At 45.8% G+C, this 17029-nt stretch overlaps 2 protein-coding genes across 10 annotated transcripts; one reads left to right on the top strand and one right to left on the bottom strand.

The window, feature by feature from the left end:
- Positions 1–711: 711 nt before the first annotated feature.
- On the top strand, positions 712–14589 carry LOC111971564 (oxysterol-binding protein 1). Of its 9 annotated transcripts, XR_011480804.1 has the most exons (17): positions 833–1044; positions 1918–2096; positions 3888–4096; positions 4521–4689; positions 5029–5140; positions 5375–5573; positions 5734–5848; positions 6060–6117; positions 6236–6406; positions 7028–7273; positions 8764–8884; positions 8998–9101; positions 9303–9583; positions 9821–10080; positions 11001–12076; positions 12194–12232; positions 12600–12630. XR_011480804.1 is itself a non-coding variant. In XM_023998401.2 (15 exons), the coding sequence occupies exons 2-15, from the start codon at positions 1960–1962 to the stop codon at positions 12740–12742; spliced, it is 2325 nt and encodes a 774-aa protein (XP_023854169.1). In that variant the 5' UTR covers positions 712–795; positions 1918–1959; the 3' UTR covers positions 12743–14589. The 9 variants fall into 9 exon arrangements, 8 of the variants coding, with proteins under 8 accessions (XP_023854169.1, XP_023854173.1, XP_023854166.1 ...); XM_023998401.2 differs by lacking the exons at positions 833–1044; positions 11001–12076; positions 12194–12232 and adding an exon at positions 712–795 and having other exon boundaries at positions 12600–14589; XM_023998405.2 differs by lacking the exons at positions 11001–12076; positions 12194–12232 and having other exon boundaries at positions 6063–6117; positions 12600–14589.
- Positions 14590–14698: 109 nt separating this feature from the next.
- On the bottom strand, positions 14699–17028 carry LOC111971569 (coiled-coil domain-containing protein 86). The gene is made up of 4 exons (XM_023998411.2): positions 16284–17028; positions 16009–16138; positions 15576–15650; positions 14699–15296 (listed from the first exon to the last, which is right to left on the bottom strand). The coding sequence occupies exons 1-4, from the start codon at positions 16844–16846 to the stop codon at positions 15156–15158; spliced, it is 909 nt and encodes a 302-aa protein (XP_023854179.1). The 5' UTR covers positions 16847–17028; the 3' UTR covers positions 14699–15155.
- Position 17029: the final 1 nt, after the last annotated feature.

The raw sequence follows: 17029 nt of genomic DNA, 5'->3' as shown, positions 1-17029 counted from the left end.
AGCAGATTCAGGGGATCTCTGCTCTGAACAAGGCCTATAAGGGATCCAGAGCATGAAGAAAGCTGGGTCCCTGAGGTGAGGTTGTGTTGCTTCCCCGGTGTGAGGGGCATCCAGGGCAGGTGGTGGACGGTCCCCCATAGCTGAAGACAGCAGGCCCACCAGTTCAGAGAATGGTGGGTACCCCAAGTCTGGTGGTTGAGACCCAAGCAGGACAGGGGGCCTGACAAGGCAGGGGACTCATAGCCAGCTACTACTAAGGCCACAAACTGCTGGAGACTTGGAGCCTAACTGGGTATGAAACATACAGTAGGGCCTAGGACTAGAACAGGACACTACGGGGTCAACTGAAGCTGGCGCTGCAAACAGACTGTGGACCCATGGCACAGACAAGTGGGACAGGAGACAGGTCAAGATACATGGTGAGATGTTTTTCATCACCAATAAAATATCCGGATTGGGGTTATGGCAATCCATAAATTGTTTCCGTAATGAATAAACCCCCACCCACAGTGCTCAACCCAATGGCTGTATATGAAGGTTCCACCAGCGTTGAGAAATGTAGGAGTATTTTCCTTGAAAAAGGTTTCTAACGAGGACTCTAATTTATGTGTTTACATTTGGAAGCGAAAGCACTTTGTCGTCTCTGGCGGCACACACAGGTGGTACCAGTGAGTGGRCTAGTTCGTTTTGCATGGACCGGTGCCCGGTTGAGTGGATATTTCATAATAGACCAATGGAATGGTCTACAATGTGCACACCCCGCCCACGTAAAACGAACTCGCCCATCGATACAAGGTAGGTAGACATATTTGTAAAAAAAAAAAAGAAAAGAAAAAAAAGTAAACAACTGAAAGCAATTGTGTTCGTGACATTTAATGCTAAGGTGAAGACAACTTTGATTGGGAAAGGTTGTAGCTTGATAGCTACGTTTGTCATGTTACTTTCATTTTTTATGCAAAAATAAATGTCCAGTCTGAAAGTCGGATGTTGAAGTTGTCAAGCACAAGGAAATTGCGTCAGTTTTTCCTCGACATACTGATAAAGGTTGGTTGGTTGGGTGTGTGGATCATTGATTAGCTATCTATACGAGCATGATATACGTGTATTTTTATTGCAAAATTTGAGATGATTAGCTGCTCAAGGCATCGACTCTCGGTCGACGGTCGCTAGCGTCGATGTGGAWCCGCCTGTCATTGTCGTGAGTCCGGTGTGTGATGCTGCACTTCAGCGCCAGGCAGTGCTGTGTTGTTAGGCCGCTAGCGAGTTTGTGTTGATTTTGCACTGACGATGCTAAATGTGTAAAGTGTATAGTCATTGCAAATTGTGTAGTAGTAACGTTAGCTAGTATCCCTCTACCTTTATGCCAACGTTTGGATGGAAACGTGGTTGCTGTTATCGTCTTGCCCTCGACAAGACTGGTTTTGCCGTCAACGTTAGCTAGCTACTGAAACTAGCTTAACTACCTGCTTAGCCTATCTTATCTAGCCCGACGTTTGTAGGCGAGCTAGTAAGCTAAGTCTTGTTAACATCACTAGCAGCAGTTGGTCTCCAACAACTTATCCAGCTGAGCTAAGTTGCTGATATCACTTACTATATCAATTTACACAATATAAACTGTTAACCAAAGCCAGGTAGTTGACAGATAGGCTAGTGTCACTGATGGGGAATCGGGTGTTGACTGCTGATTGGAGCCTAAAGGCCGGTAGATGGCGATATCGATTGACTCAATATCGCCGTCTAACTGCCTTTGGGTTATGCTGATTGTAGAAACTGTTCTGACTTTACGCTGACAACTTACGTGGTCTACTACTAGACCTCTACGTATCCCAAGTATGTATGGATTAGTTAGCTAGTAAATTGTCCTGTAGATTTTCCACTGCCATTTTCAGGTTGTCTTACTACTTTTCATGTCCCTAGGCCCCAATCTAATAGCCCACTGTGAAGGCTCAGGCTGTCATAATGTCGGAGCCCAAGGCACCCACCCCGACTCCGGCTGGAGACACATACAAAGGATGGCTATTCAAATGGACAAATTACATCAAGGGCTACCAGCGACGATGGTTCGTCTTGAGCAACGGTTTACTATCCTACTATAGGTAAGCATGGAGCGAGATGGGGTTGCATGACATAGTACCTCTTTGCATCCGCTGTAACAGATGAGACTAACAGTTACCAGAAATCTTTGCTGCCCGCAATTAAGGGCGTTCCTGCATGTGGGCATTCCTGCATCTGCCAGAACCCCTCTTTTTATACTTCTATTGGTCCATTTTTAAGCTAGGACTCCGGTACATAGGCGGGAGGCAGGGTGCTCCTGTACAGTAGTTGGCGGTAATGCACCATAACGTTGGATGCCAAACGCTGATAAACCCCACACAAGAAGTGGCGGGGGCGACAATGTCAGTAGCTAGCTAGGACAACGGTAGACGGTGTCATTCGCCCCTGCCTGTCGGGCACTGTTTTCCTGCGAGGGCCGGTGTTCGGCAAGCGGGAGTGAAGGACACTGTGTTCTAGTTAGCTAGCTAGGACTACGGTACACAGCATGCGGGATAAGTAGCTAGCTAGCACACCAGCAGACAGTGTATTTCACCCCTGCCCTGTTGGGCACTGCTTTCCAGCAGTTCTGTTAACAACGGCAAGGGTAGGTGTTTGGCAGGTGAGAGTGAAGGACATTGTGTTAGCTAGGAGGACTAACTAAACGGTTATATTATAGCTGTGATTTGCTCTGTGTTGTTCCCATTTCCCCTGCCCTACAAGATGAATACAACTTGCTCTCCTTTATATGCCTATCATGAGTTTTGACTATGGCGCACAGTATCATAAAGAAATTGAAGCTTGAGGTCATTATGGATTCCCTGTGTAACTCTTTGCCATTTAATGGTGTCACAATATTGCATGACTCCTCCGTTCTGCTTGCAACAAAGAGGTGTGGCCGAATACTTATTATGTTTTCAGCCCTGTGGGGGAGTCATTGTGTCTTCACTGGGCTGTGTAATATGAGTCGTGTTTGTTTAGTGACGTAGCTGTGTGTTGTTGTGTGAACAGTACTGTTTGCCTAACAATTTAGAGTCAGGTGATAAGCACATCCAACAATTCACACACTTTTCATGTTCCCATCTGAGTCTTTTTCCAAGTAAGGTTGTTTTCTCTCGAATAACTTGCCAAGAGTGCATTTAGCGAGACATTTGTACAAAGGTTTTTGCAATCATGCAAAATTGCGAAACCAGAAATGGTGCAATATGAAATGTTTTTTCAACACTAGGCTATATTGCATCTGAGATAGCATAGCTGTATTAGACAGATTCCTTTGTTCCATATGAACAAATTAGTTAGGCAACAATAGCCAATAGTCCACACTGGTCCAACAGTCAGCTGGTTTCTATTGCCACGCTTCTGAGTATTGGGTCCACCCTCCTCTTTGCTTGTGTGATCATAATGGTTCCTGGTTAAACTGGCTGTAATTAGAGACCTTTACTTAATGTAATGTAAAATAAAACATTAATGTGGAAGAGAGAACATTGTTGTCCAAAATTAGGTTACTCAATTTTGCTCCAACTAGCCTAAAGCGGCCTCAGTCTGAACATATTCTCTAGCCTCTTTCACTCTTTCTGGAGTTTGCAGAACAAAAGAAACCAGGTAGGCATAGTTAAAGTGATGTCTTTATCTTGGCTTCCAGTAGGCTTAGAGAAGCTTCTGCCGTGTTGCTTCCTATATGGTTCCTTCAGATGAGTAAACACTAAAAAGGACCAGGTTAGGGGRCTAGGAGTTGTTTTCGGACCAGCTGTACAAGCAGGAGCTGGTTCAGGAGTTGGAGCTGGTTACCGAGTTGACTTTTTCAGGAGTTGACCCTAGTTTAATCCACTCCACTTTCTCGCTCTGTTTCTCCCCAGGACCCAGGCGGAGATGGGCCACACGTGCCGGGGCACCATCAACCTGGCCACGGCCAACATCGCRGTGGAGGACTCGTGCAACTTTGTCATCTCCAACGGCGGGGCACAGACCTACCACCTGAAGGCCAGCTCTGAGGTGGAGCGGCAGCGCTGGATCACCGCCCTGGAGCTGGCCAAGGCCAAGGCTGTCCGCAATCAGGCCGAGTCTGGTGAGGGAGGGAGAAGAGGGAAAAATGAGGCGGGAGAGGAAGGGATTTGTCTGTGTAGAACAGTCTTGAATGGGTACAGAGAGAGGGTAAGGGAAGGAGGGTTGAGGGGGGTGTCTGAGTGGAGTGTATACTGTATGTGTTTCTTCATGTTCCTTTGAGAGAGAGAACATGTTTTATTTCTCAAGAATTACAGTTTACTGTATAACCCCCAATTAGTGAGGGGGTGGGGCTATCATTCTGACAGAATGTATTTTTTTTCTTCATATACAATACCAGTCAAAAGTTTGGACACCTACTCATTCCAGGGTTTTTCTTTTATTTTGACTGTTTTCTACATTGTAGATAACACATGGAATCATGTAGTAACCAAAAAAAAGTGTTAAASAAATCAAAATATATTTGAGATTCTTCTCTTCTTCTCCAGATGACTCTGGTGATGAGTGTCCCACGTCACCCCCTACCTCGGGACAGGGCGGAGGGGCACGTAACTCTAACTCAGAGGTACAGTCCACACTACGCACGCTGGGCAGCAAGGTGGAAGACCTGAGCACCTGCAACGACCTCATCGCCAAGCACGGCTCCGCCCTCCAAAGGTCAGGGGTCAACCCATCAGTCTCACACAAACCTTACAATAAACAACTGGTTGATTCCCCCATGTATAGACACCGATAGTAATAGAACAAGATAACTTTGCCCACATCCATAGAACACATCAATGGATGCAAAAAGCTATTGCTCGGTTCTATCCTTACAAGCACATAGTAACTGGTTGACCAGGTAAGGTCTAAGATTTTATGGACCAGATATTTGTCTTGGTTGCAGAGTAGTCTGAGTGAATAAACAAATGACATGTACTACATACAGAAGAGATGGGCTGAGGGGGATGGGTTGAAGGGACTGGCTGACTCTCCTTGGCTGTGMCCCTGTCCTAGGTCCCTGTCAGAGCTGGAGGGGGTGCGTCTGGGAGGCGACACGGATGGCAAGATCCGGCAGGTGACGGAGAGAGCCACGTTGTTCCGCATCACCTCCAACGCTATGATCAACGTACGTGTTATTGTTTTTACAGTGTGCAAAGGCAACTGGTTTACGTTGAATTGTACATAGAATACAGTGAAGGTCTAATAGTGCAGTCTAGCTGAAGCCCACAGTACGAGCCATCTGTTTTTTGAGTGTTACACAAACCTTTACAAGGCTTTGTGGTGTTGTATGAATGTTCTTAAAGCGTTTCTTTGAGATTTCCCTGACATTCCTCTGTTTCCCTAACATTTCTCTCCCCAGGCATGCAGAGACTTCCTAGCGCTGGCCCAGGCCCACAGTAAACGGTGGCAGAAAGCCTTGCATTCGGAGCGGGACCAGAGGATAAGGCTGGAGGAAACATTGGAGCAGCTAGCCAAGCAGCACAACCACCTGGAGAGGGCCTTCAGAGGGGCCACCGTATTGCCCCTCTCCCAGAGCAACCCTGCCCTGAACAGCAAGAGTAAGGCATCACCTCTGACCCCGAAACAAACTGTTACATTAACTCTTTGAYCCCTGCCCTTTAACCCCCCTAACTCCAAACTGACTGTTAGCCTGCTAGTTAAGTCAACCAGTGAATCTACAACACACTATCATTCATAATATTTCATTTTCTCCCTCAGTTTCGGGCTCAGCAAAGGGAGACGCAAGCGACGAGGATGATGAAAACGAGTTCTTTGACGCTATGGAGGACCCGGCGGGGTTCATCACTGTACCGGCTGACCCCAAGTATCATAGGTCAGCACGCCTCTACCTCTTTTGTTTTAACTCTCCATCTGTCTCTCCCTGTTTCTCGCTCTTTCCTTCTCTCTCTCTCAACCTCCTCATTTTTATCCATACAAATGGCATGACGTTTTATGAGCAATAAACTGAGCTTTTAGAAGGGAAACTGTAATTGGTAAAATGCACTTCTTTCTTTCTATATATCTCTGTTTCTTTCTCCACTCAGAAGGTCAGGAAGTAACATCAGTGGTCTCAGCGCTGAGRCTGGAATCGATGACCAATCGGTGAGTCTGTCACTGTTTTGATATTTTAAATATTTGTTTAATTACTTGCTTTGCAGTACATAGGATGTCCCTTGAAATAAAATGTGTATGTGTTCTGCCCTCTTTTGGCCAACCACAGCTTTGTGACGAGCAGTCGTTGGGGTCCAATCCGGAGTCGCCCCAGTCCCTGGAGGTGGAGCCAGTGAGGAAGAGGCGGACCAAAATCCCAGACAAGCCCAACTATTCGCTGAACCTCTGGAGCATCATGAAGAACTGCATCGGCAAAGAGCTCTCCAAGATCCCCATGCCTGTAAGAAAAACGCGTGCGTGTGTGTGTGACTATAGACTATTGCAGCACACCCTAACTGTTGCTTTCAGCTCTGTGCATTGTATTGAACAAGGGCAGAAGGGAGGGAACAACTTTCTGGAATGAAATGGATCTACAGGTAAGTGCCAAAATACAGTAAACACTGTACTTGAGTAAATGAGGGATAGAGTATATTGAAAGCAGGTGCTTCCACACAGGATGGTTCCTGAGTATATTAAGCAATTAACATCCCATCATGCTTAGGGTCATGTATAAAAATGGCCAGTTTCCCAAATATTTTGGCTACCACGGCTAGAAGAAGTCTGTGACTTTGAAAGAGGGGTCTCAAAGGAGCATAGGGGGTTTTAAAGTGTGTGTGTGTGTCTCAGACACCAGTTCTCTACCCAAATGAACATTTATGAGAAATTCTGGAGAGGTGCCTGAGAGCATTTTCCACCAAATCACCAAATTGTGGAACAATGGTGTCGCATCCCTCCAATAGAGTCCCAGACACTTTGTCAGTGTKTCCTTTATTTTGGCAGTTACACGTATTTTTCCTTAAACCCTTTCCCATTTCTAMGTTTCCTTTCTTCCTCGCCCCCTTTTCTCCCCATTTTATCTCAGGTGAACTTCAACGAGCCGATCTCCATGCTGCAGCGTCTGTCCGAGGACTTGGAGTACTACGAGCTCCTGGACAAGGCGGCTAAATGCCAGAGCTCTCTGGAGCAGCTGTGCTACGTGGCTGCCTTCACCGTATCGTCCTACTCCACTACGGTCCACCGCACAGGCAAACCCTTCAACCCCCTACTGGGGGAGACCTACGAACTGGACCGGCTGAGGGAGAGCGGCTACCGCTCACTGTGTGAACAGGTAAAGGTGGGGGGGGAATGACTTTTTGGGATAGAGGGGAATTGGAAAAACAGAAGGGGGCTTGGCTACAGGTTCAAATGGGTGAGGGGCTAAGCGCGGGAGGGGGCAGAGAGAGTAGGAGAGAAGATGATTTGCATCTACAGTGGCAATGTTTTTATAACCAATACACATTCAATTAACCACAAGTTGACATCACAACAATCTGATCATATCAATCCGGTTTATTACAAGTTGCAACTAGGAGACCCCTCCAGAACAAACGCAGAGAAGGCCCTTAAATATTAATCCCACAGCATCAAATGTTCTGTAAACACTAGCCCGAGAGGCTTGCARGGAAGTCCCAGCAACAGCTGCTACAGTGACACAGATACATTATCTCTGTCCTCGAATCGAGCCTGACGTCAAACATGAACCATAACATTTGATACCGGCAGTTTTAACAGGTCAAAGGTAGAACAACAGTACTTGGTTACAACAGATAATTATAGACTAACAAGTGACGACTACTTCATTAGATATGTTACTTAAACGTACATGGTTAGCTCCTGTTTCCCTTCCCCAAGGGAATGCATCTGTCTGCGTCTCCCTGCACATACAGTCATGTTTATTACATATCAGTCCATATCAACAGTAAATCAAATACAGGAAAATTATTTCCCATTACAATTCCCACAGTACATTTACAGAAAGGGTAGTGGGTAGTGGTACCTCTATAAACTGTCAGGAGTTCCAGCGCTGTCCATCACCTGTGGTGCTGAAACGTTCCCTWCTGCTGCATCACGTTCTAATAGTCCGCCACATAATACCCATAAAACCACGGAAATGGTTCCAGTGGTTTTTCCGCCATTCATTTTTCACATTGTGAATTTTACGTAATTTTTTTAATTAACTGTGTAGGCTTACCTTGGCGTGACGTTTTGATAGCCGTGAGTTTTTTATCAATATATTTGCCTCAATTGACTCCCCAAATGCTATKCTTGTTATTGGTATAGTTACCGTGTCTGAGAGATTTGCRTGGTTATCAAAACGTCATGCCAGGGGAAGCCTACACGACCCTACACGGCCTACACAACCCTTATAATAAGTATTTCTAAAATCCCAGATTGAAAAATGAATGGTTGAAAAAAAATAAACGATTGGAACCACCATTTCTGGGTTTTATGACTCATACTGTGGTACTCAATTCTCTGGGGGATTACTGAGGGAAAACAACCCCTAGTGGCAGATGTGGGAAACAACAGCTCTCTTTACTCCCACGTGTATGAAACTAATTTAGATAAATTGTTTAAATATGTTGTTTTAGCCCAGCACAACCATATCTGACTCAAGAAATTGGCTAATCATCAAGCCATTGATTAGTGGATTTAGGTGTTTTAGTGCACAGTTAAAAAGAAACATGGTACTCTGTGGCTCCCCAGGACTGGGTTTGCAAAACACTGTGCTAAGTGACTCAATTGTAATATAGCCCTACCCAATCCTCCTTCATCCAGGTGAGTCACCACCCACCTGCAGCTGCTCATCATGCCATCTCAGAGAGAGGCTGGACCCTCCGACAGGAGATCTCCCTCGCCAGCAAGTTCAGGGGAAAATACCTCTCCATCATGCCTCTGGGTAAGGCGGTGTGTGAGGACTGATAGCTGCCAGCCAATGTCTCCATCACGCAAATGTTTTGTTTGTATAGTTAGAATTTTTCACGTTTGCTGTGGTGTAAACCTCTTCCACAGGTTCTATCCAATGCGTGTTTGAGAAGAGCAACAATCACTACTCGTGGAAGAAAGTCACTACCACAGTACACAACATCATTGTGGGCAAATTGTGGATCGACCAGGTAAGAAATATTTCACACATGATGGCAATTTCTGTTATAGTGACATTATCACGCCACAATTTTTGGCATCGACGCACGCAGCACGTACTATGGACGTTAGGAGATTTTAGACTAATTCCAAGCATWAAAAAAAACWAGATTTATTTAGGTGAACGACACATTTTTAAAGAATTCCATTCTCGCTCTTTCTGGTGTTCTCAGTCGGGAGAGATAGACGTGGTGAACCACCGGACCGGCGACTGCTGCCATCTCAAGTTCGCCCCGTACAGCTACTTCTCCAGAGACGTGGCCAGGAAGGTGACTGGTGTGGTGACCGACAAGGAGGGTAAGGCCCACTATGTGCTGTCAGGGACGTGGGATGAGAAGATGGAGTTCTCCAGGGTGATGCAGAGCAATAAGGGAGAGAACGGCACCGAGGGCAAACAGAAGACCGTCTACCAGACACTCAAAGCCAAGGAGCTCTGGAGGAAGAACCCACTACCGTGAGTAGAGTGTGGGGGGAGTTTGCTGATGATGTGCTGCAAATGAATAAGACATTTGGTGTGTCAAAGAACATGGCTTTTTCAGTCATCTCACCTCTGTTGTTTGGCATCGCTCTTTCTATTGCTCTGTCCCTTCCACTTCCTCCTCCATTCTCTCTATTGCTCTGTCCCTTCCATTTCCTCCTCCATTCTCTCTCTCCTCTCGTTTCCCATCCTCTCTCTTCCTCCCATCTGCAGTGAGGGAGCGGAGACCATGTACTACTTCTCGTCGCTGGCGCTGACGCTCAACGAGTCCGAGGAGGGCGTGGCGCCCACCGACAGCCGGCGACGGCCCGACCAGCAGCTGATGGAGGCGGGCCGGTGGGACGAGGCCAACGCCGAGAAGCAACGGCTGGAGGAGAAGCAGAGGAGCGTCCGCCGCGAGAGGGAGAGGGAGGCCCAGCGCGCAGCCAACCTGCCCGAGGAGGGGGCAGAAGGGGTGGAGGTAGCGGAGGATGGTAAGAAAGAGGGAGGGGGTGAGGGAAGGAGGTGCAAGAAGGGCTACATCCCAATTATCTCTCCTTCCTCCCAGTGTTCACTTGTTGACTTTCCTATACTTATTTGAAAGGAAATGACTGGTATAAGAAACAAGGTGGAGACACCCACTAACCCATTCCTCACCAATCCAATATTTGAAGTGGTAAACAAGTGCATACTTCAAATCAAACTTTATTTGTCACATGTGCCGAATACAACAAGTGTAGACCTTACCGTGAAATGCTTACTTACAAGTCCTTAACCAACAGTGCAGTTCAAGAAGAGTTAAGAAAATATTTACCAAATAGACTAAAGTAAAAAATAATAATAAAAAGTAACACAATAACGAGGCTATATACAGGGGTTACCGGTACCGAGTCAGTGTGCAGGGGTACTGGTTGGTTGAGGTAATTTTTACATGTAGCTAGGGGTGAAGTGACTATGCATAGATGATAAACAGCGAGTAGCAGCAGTGTACAAAAGGGAGGGGGGGGTCAATGTAAATAGTCCGGTGGCCATTTTATGAATTGTTCAGCTGTCTTATGGCTTGGGGGTAGAAGTTGTTGAGGAGCCTTTTGGTCCTAGACTTGGCGCTCCGGTAMCACTGAGGATATTATTGGGACATGCCCAAGATGGGAGCAAGATCCAATTCTTGTGCTTGTGAGTAAGGAAGTACTCACCATTAAGTTGAATGAGAAGTCTGGTCTCTGGCTTCCTATTGTGGCCAGAGAGGACACAGAGATGGAGGCAGGTTTGAGGAAAGACAGTGAGTGTCGTCCCAGAGCTGTCTCTGTTCATAGTCTACCTGTCTGTGTTCATAGTCTACCTGTCTGTCCCTTTCTCCTCTTGTATATATCTATCTGTCTGTCTTTCACACATGTCTGTCTCTCTGTCCCCCAAGCTGTCATTGAGGACTCTTTCATCACTGACTCGCCTTTGAAAAGCAAGTACTCCTCCTCTTCCCCCTATTGTCTCACTTTACTCTCTCTCACACACACACACACACACAATCCGTTCCACTTTTCACAAGGTAGGTGTATTTAATACCTCTGACCATCCATCACCTCATCATATCCCGCTTTCTTTATTCATCCATCCATCCATCCTTGGTTTGTGCTGTGTTCAGCCGATGCAGTGGAGATTGGTACGGAAGCGAGCCAGGCTTCGGACGAAAGCAAGTACCACTAGCTTTCCTCCCTCCATCGCTCTGTCCTTATAGCACTCCCTCGCTTTCACTCTCTTATTCCCTCTCCTGACACGTGATCCTTCTAGCACTTTCCGTTTAGTGTGTGTGTGTGTGTATGTATATATATATATAATGACAGAAAGGTAGTTAGACAAATGGTAGCTAGCTTTCTTGCGATGCAAATATGCTAGTCAATCAATACCAGGGTTGTGTTCATTAGTGCACACTAGCAAAACGTTTTGCAACAAAAACAAGTTTCTTATTTGACAAGTTCAGGTAGTCCCTCCCTGTTTCGGGACGTTTTTCTACCTAAGGTGTCTAGTGAATACGACCCAGGTTTCCAGGCTATGCCTAGAAACGGCTTATTCTTGTGCTGTGAAATGCACATTGTGAATTCTAATACTAAACAGAGGAATGTTTGAAGGAAACTATTTTTTGATATGCGGCAATGTCCTGTGGTAGGAAACCGCTCCGTAGCGCAGTAAAAGCAGGCTAGCTTTAATTTTCCACACCAGTAAGTATCATCGTATATTAAATAGATTTAATTGGTTAGGTTGTAGGTTGTTTCCCCCCCCCCTCTTCTTTTCATTTCTTTCCTTTCTGTCAATTATTCATGTTCCTCTCTCCCCCTTCGCGGACCCCGACGATTCTCACCTCACACACCAAGCAAGTAGCCCTCTACTCTCTTCCTCTCTATTCACTGGGTCTATTTCTATCCTCACACTCACATTCTCATCTGTCAGTCTTCCCTTTTGCAGCCCCACGTGGTCCGCCCCTCTCAGAGTATCAAAGCAAGTATTCATTGTTCGGGACACACACGCACCATGATTTCATTCTCACACCTTTTTTTTAGATACATTTTCCACATCAGCCATCATTCATATATTTCCATTTGACCCCCCCCCCAGTGGATGACATGGAAGGTCATTATGGAGCTGCTGTCAAAAGCAAGTAACACCAGTGCTGTTCGTTCTCACGCTCCTTCTGTCTCTTTCTCTGTTGTTATTTGTCTGTAGTTTGTCTCCTTCCTCTTAGACGCTCTAGTAGTTGCAGTGTAACTTAGTTGAGAAATACTACTTCCCAAAGTCTTACGGCGTTCGTATGTGTGAAGTCTCGTAGCGCTAGACATGACAACTCTGGTAACTGTTGTAGCTAGACACCACCATACTGCTGCAATGTTGTCCTTGTCATCCTGACCTCATCCTTTTATGTGGTCTTGATGCAGAAGTCCCTTTCCCAAAGCTTCCATGGCAGGTCCTCAACATCTATGGTTCTTTCAATGGATTAAATGGCTTTTTCTCTTATTTCCGTCAGGTGTCCACCAGGACAACTATGAGGCGATGTGGTTCGAGAGGACCGAGGACGTCGTCACGGGAGAGTCCATGCACGTCTACAAGGGGGGCTACTGGGAAGCGAAGGACCACGGCAGCTGGGACATGTGCCCCGATATATATTGACCCCCCCCCCCCATCAGCAAATTGTACTAACCCAGGCATTTGGAACAAGCCACAAGCTGCCCTTTTTCCCCCAATTGAAGAAGGGACAAACTGGGTATCGACCCTGTTTAACCCCAACCCTCCCTCTTTCAGGATAGATTTTGGGTTGTAATGCCCCTTACCTCTCCCCTATCACTCTCTGTGGGGATGGTGTGCATAGGGGCTGTGAGACCCTGTAGGACAATGCAACCGGACAGGGGGAAAGACCTGCTTTCTTCTGCCTTCATCTTCCGTGTATGGTCAACTTGCCCCTAGATGCTGATCTGGGGTCAGTTTTGCATTTCCCCCGCTAATGTTTAAGGTTAGGATTGGGGGAGCTGAAGCTGATCCAAGATCTGTAGCTAGGGAAAACGTCACCCCTGAAAGCTTCATCTTCACTACAATGATTAGATATCTCCCTTTAGAGCCACTGCCACTGGCTAGACCTCTGTGTCTTCTGTTTCTTCCTTTGCTGCTCTCTTTCTCACCCACTCCATCTCATGTTAGTCTGTGGAAAAGACTGGGGGCAGATAGGTGGTCTGGTTGATGGTGTTAAATCGCTAGACTCTATCAAACACTAACTCTACCTTGCTCCTTTTCCAAAGGATATGGACTAAATGCATATGGACATGAACAGTTTGTGTGAGAGTATGTGTGTGTGAAGAGGGGGGTTATAATAGTAATGGGTTGGTGCTTATGTCTGCTTTGAGGCTGCCAGATTTTCAAAGCTTCACAAATGCTGTTTAAGAGGTGTGTGTGTGTGTGTTTGTTTGAGAGAAAGGGGGTGAGCAACAAATGCAGGAGCCCACGTGTGTGTGCATGAGAAAATGTGTGTGTGAGAGAACCCAGTGACACCACATTAGCTCCTCTGCTGTGGCTGTTTGGGCTCGGAGCCTGTTATCCCTCTCAAAGCAGCGAAATCGGCTAAATGAAGGATATATCGTCATAAAGTACTATTTAAACAGTTCCTACTACGTCCTACATCCCAAAGATGACTTCCACCTCTTCAACAGCAAAACAATCTAGCGTAGCCTTATCGTTTTCTATTATGGTTAGTGTATGAAGCAGACTCGACCATAACATATTGGAATAGTGACCTAGTAATTTAGTGTCCAAAATGGCACCCTATTCCCTATAAAGTGCACTTCTTTTGACCAGGCCCTGGTCAAAAGTAGTGCACTATAAATKAATAGGGATGCATGAAGAGATTACTTGTAATCTACTTTAACTAAAGTGTGTGTGTGCACTAGTACAGAGTGTGAGGTTTGAGTTCCAAAAATAAGAATTCACATTTTATTTTCAAGTGTACTTACAAAATGTTTCTGAGACCGAGGAAAAAAACGGAATATTGCTAATATGTGTGTGTATATATATCAAAGTAATAATTTAGTGTTAATAATATTGAATAGTTAGATCTAAGTATGGTGATTGTTTAAGGTCAGAGAGAACTCCCATTGGTTTCTGTAAAATAGAACATGACTTTCTCCATTAATTGTAAGTCAACTAACTTGTTTGATTACTTTTCTCCTACTCCCTGGCCCCGTACACACCCACTTTGTACAATACGTTTGATCCAGTTACACTGCTGTAAGACACCACAATAGTTGTAAAAAAATATTGTCAGGTGTTCTACAACTAGTTTACTGGACTTGTCTYAAGTTCATATGGTCTTTCTTTCACTGGTCTATCTTTGAGTTTCCTTTCACTGTCCTCCCATTTGTTGTAGTTCCCCATCTTTAAGTTCATTCATTCTCTTATGGATCTTGGTCAGTGCGCTGAGTATAACAGCATCGCAGGGTGATGTAATAAAGCCTGACTGGAGAAGTGCACACTTGCTTTATAGTGTCATTATTCCTTTAATGCAACACACTAAAGTGGGCAAAAAGCTCACAATGGTGATCTAGTGGACCACTCAGAAAAAAAGGTTGGGAGACCCACTGGTATAACAATTTGCTTTGTTTAATGGAACATTGCATTACACGACAGTAAACATAGTAAGAGTTCAAGTAAAGAATTCTTCCAGCCCATGTCACTTTTTGCATCTGCTATGCTCCACAGACGGTTATTTGTTTTGAAAGGGTTTGCTGCTCATGCTCTCCAGTTCCAGCAGCCTCACACACAGCTAGCATAGCCATGTTGGCCCTACCCCCTAGGCACTGTGTAGATCTGAAAAGGATTGGATTAAGCAATATGGTGAAAATTCCACCTAGGCTATTGAGGGAAAGATCAAATGCCTTCATCCTGGAGGAACTGCAATACCGGGTCSATGCGTGGAGCGGACAGAGCAAGCCCCTTTTCTGACTGGTTCTCTCATATCTACATGAAGTGCCTAGAGGGTAGTTCTCAAYACAGCTGTAGATCTGAACGTCCCATCAGTCAACCAAGTGCACTCCCTCTACTTGTCCCCTTTGCCACCTTTCCGTGCAGCTTTTGGGTTCCTGGGCTGTGATTTCTGTAGCATAGCAAGTGTGTCCCTCTTCTCAATCTTCCTCAGCTGTTTCTTCTTCATCCTCTTGATCTTTGCTGTGTTCCGGATCTGGGGGGGAATGTAGCAGTTAGCCTGGGGCCATATGTTTCAAGTGTCAGAGTAAGAGGGCTGATGTAGGATCAGTATTGCCTTTTAGATCACAAATGAACAAGATAACATGGGCATGGGAGAACCTGATCATAGAACAGCACTTCTACTCCGAGACAATTGATACATACGGCCTCTGAAGTCAGCAATAGAGATCTGCCTGGCTCACATAGGTTAGTGAGAAAAAGACCCCCATCATCTCACTTGGGATCACGTGGGGATGTGTGTGTGTTGACTTACCACTTGCACAACCTCCCCCTTCCTCTCGTTCTCAGCTCGCCTTTTCAAATTCTCCTCATGCCTCTTCCTCTTTTCCTGTAAGGGACAAAAGACAGCCCCAAACAATGACATCACGAGGGGACACCTAAATAATCACAGTTGCACTGCCAACCTCTGTGTGGTCCATATACTAAATGGTGTGTTCCAAGACATCTGGGAACTCAAAAAAAAAAAAGAGGTCAAATCACAACGCCAGTGAGCATCAGGTTGGGAAGTCAGAGCTCTAGATAGAGGCCCAAGTTAAAAATGATTTCCCCCAGTCGGAGCTCGTTTCCCAGTTGTCTTGAACGCACTGAAGTCGGAGATGTCTAATTTTCCAGTTGTTTTGAACGCAGTTTATGCACTACTTAAGATATTAGTGCACTCTGTAATATGAACAGGCGACGACACAGACCTCTTTCTCCCTGGCCTTGTCCTCCTTCAGTTGCAGGGAATATTTCTTCACCAGCTCCTTCTCTCGCTTGGCCTCCATCTTCTTCTCCCAGGAGGAGCACAGTTGCTTATCTCTTACAACAGCCGAGAACCTGAAAAACAATGGAGTTCTATAAAAGGTACATTTTCATAAACAATTTCTAGGCACAATGTTTGCATGGGCTGGGCTGACTAGTAATCGTTTGCATATGCAGGCAGTTAATACATTGTAGGCTATTGCAACTTGCCACTACTGACCTTTGCTTGTTGCGGTCCTTCCATACCCGTCCGGATTTCGGTTTACCCAAAGGTATCACGTCAAGTTTCTCATTTGACTCTGAACGAGTCCTCTTTTTGGCCGTTTTATTTGGGCGGTGCGGAACAGTCTCCATTGGTACGGGACCAACCTTGTTTTCCTTCTCGTTGCAATGATGTGACACAGCTGGAATAACTGCACCTAATGATTTCCCTACAGGTGTGTCTGATTTGACCAGTTTTGGACATGCTTCAGCTGTTGCCAATGCATTTGATTTGGACTCGCTGCTTGGAAGTTTTTTCGCACGAGTCTCGTCGGCAACTGGTTCCACGACTACAACCTCTGGTTCGGGTTCCGTCTGGTTCTCTGCGTTCTCATTCGGTAACTCTTGAATTACAGATTTCCTTGTTCGGCGTGTTGGAGTCTTCGGTACTTCAGAGTCAAGATACACAGCTGGGGTCCGTACTCTGCGCCCGCTACGAGTCCGAGTCACAATGGGTGGAGGCAACTCGTCCTCTTCGGCGCTCAGTCCTTCGTTTGGTGTTATTTTCTCACTTGTCGACATATTGTCAAAATTATATKACTGTGTGACCACAAATAATCAATACATATGTTATTTACAGACCGTAAGAAGCGACAACCTGAGCAGAGTTTGGAAGCACACGTGTGTAAGCGATTACAGGAAGTACGAGCATACAGTTTAGTTTGTGCCTTGARCATTCTATGAGACTGCCGYCTACCGGTAAGG

Source organism: Salvelinus sp. IW2-2015, linkage group LG13, assembly GCF_002910315.2.
Source record: "Salvelinus sp. IW2-2015 linkage group LG13, ASM291031v2, whole genome shotgun sequence".
Classification (NCBI taxonomy): Eukaryota; Metazoa; Chordata; class Actinopteri; order Salmoniformes; family Salmonidae; genus Salvelinus; species Salvelinus sp. IW2-2015.
The sequence above is the reverse complement of the archived record's forward strand: the minus strand, read 5'-3'. Positions and strand labels throughout refer to the sequence as shown.

Bases quoted from the DNA above. Each gene is read 5' to 3' on its own strand.
- LOC111971569 (XM_023998411.2), bottom strand. From the start codon at position 16,846: ATGTCGACAAGTGAGAAAATAACACCAAACGAAGGACTGAGCGCCGAA. The intron at 16,139-16,283 runs GTCAGTAGTGGC...ATTGTTTTTCAG, and splicing joins AAGGACCGCAACAAGCAAAG to GTTCTCGGCTGTTGTAAGAG. The intron at 15,651-16,008 runs GTCTGTGTCGTC...TGTCCCTTACAG, and splicing joins ACAAGGCCAGGGAGAAAGAG to GAAAAGAGGAAGAGGCATGA.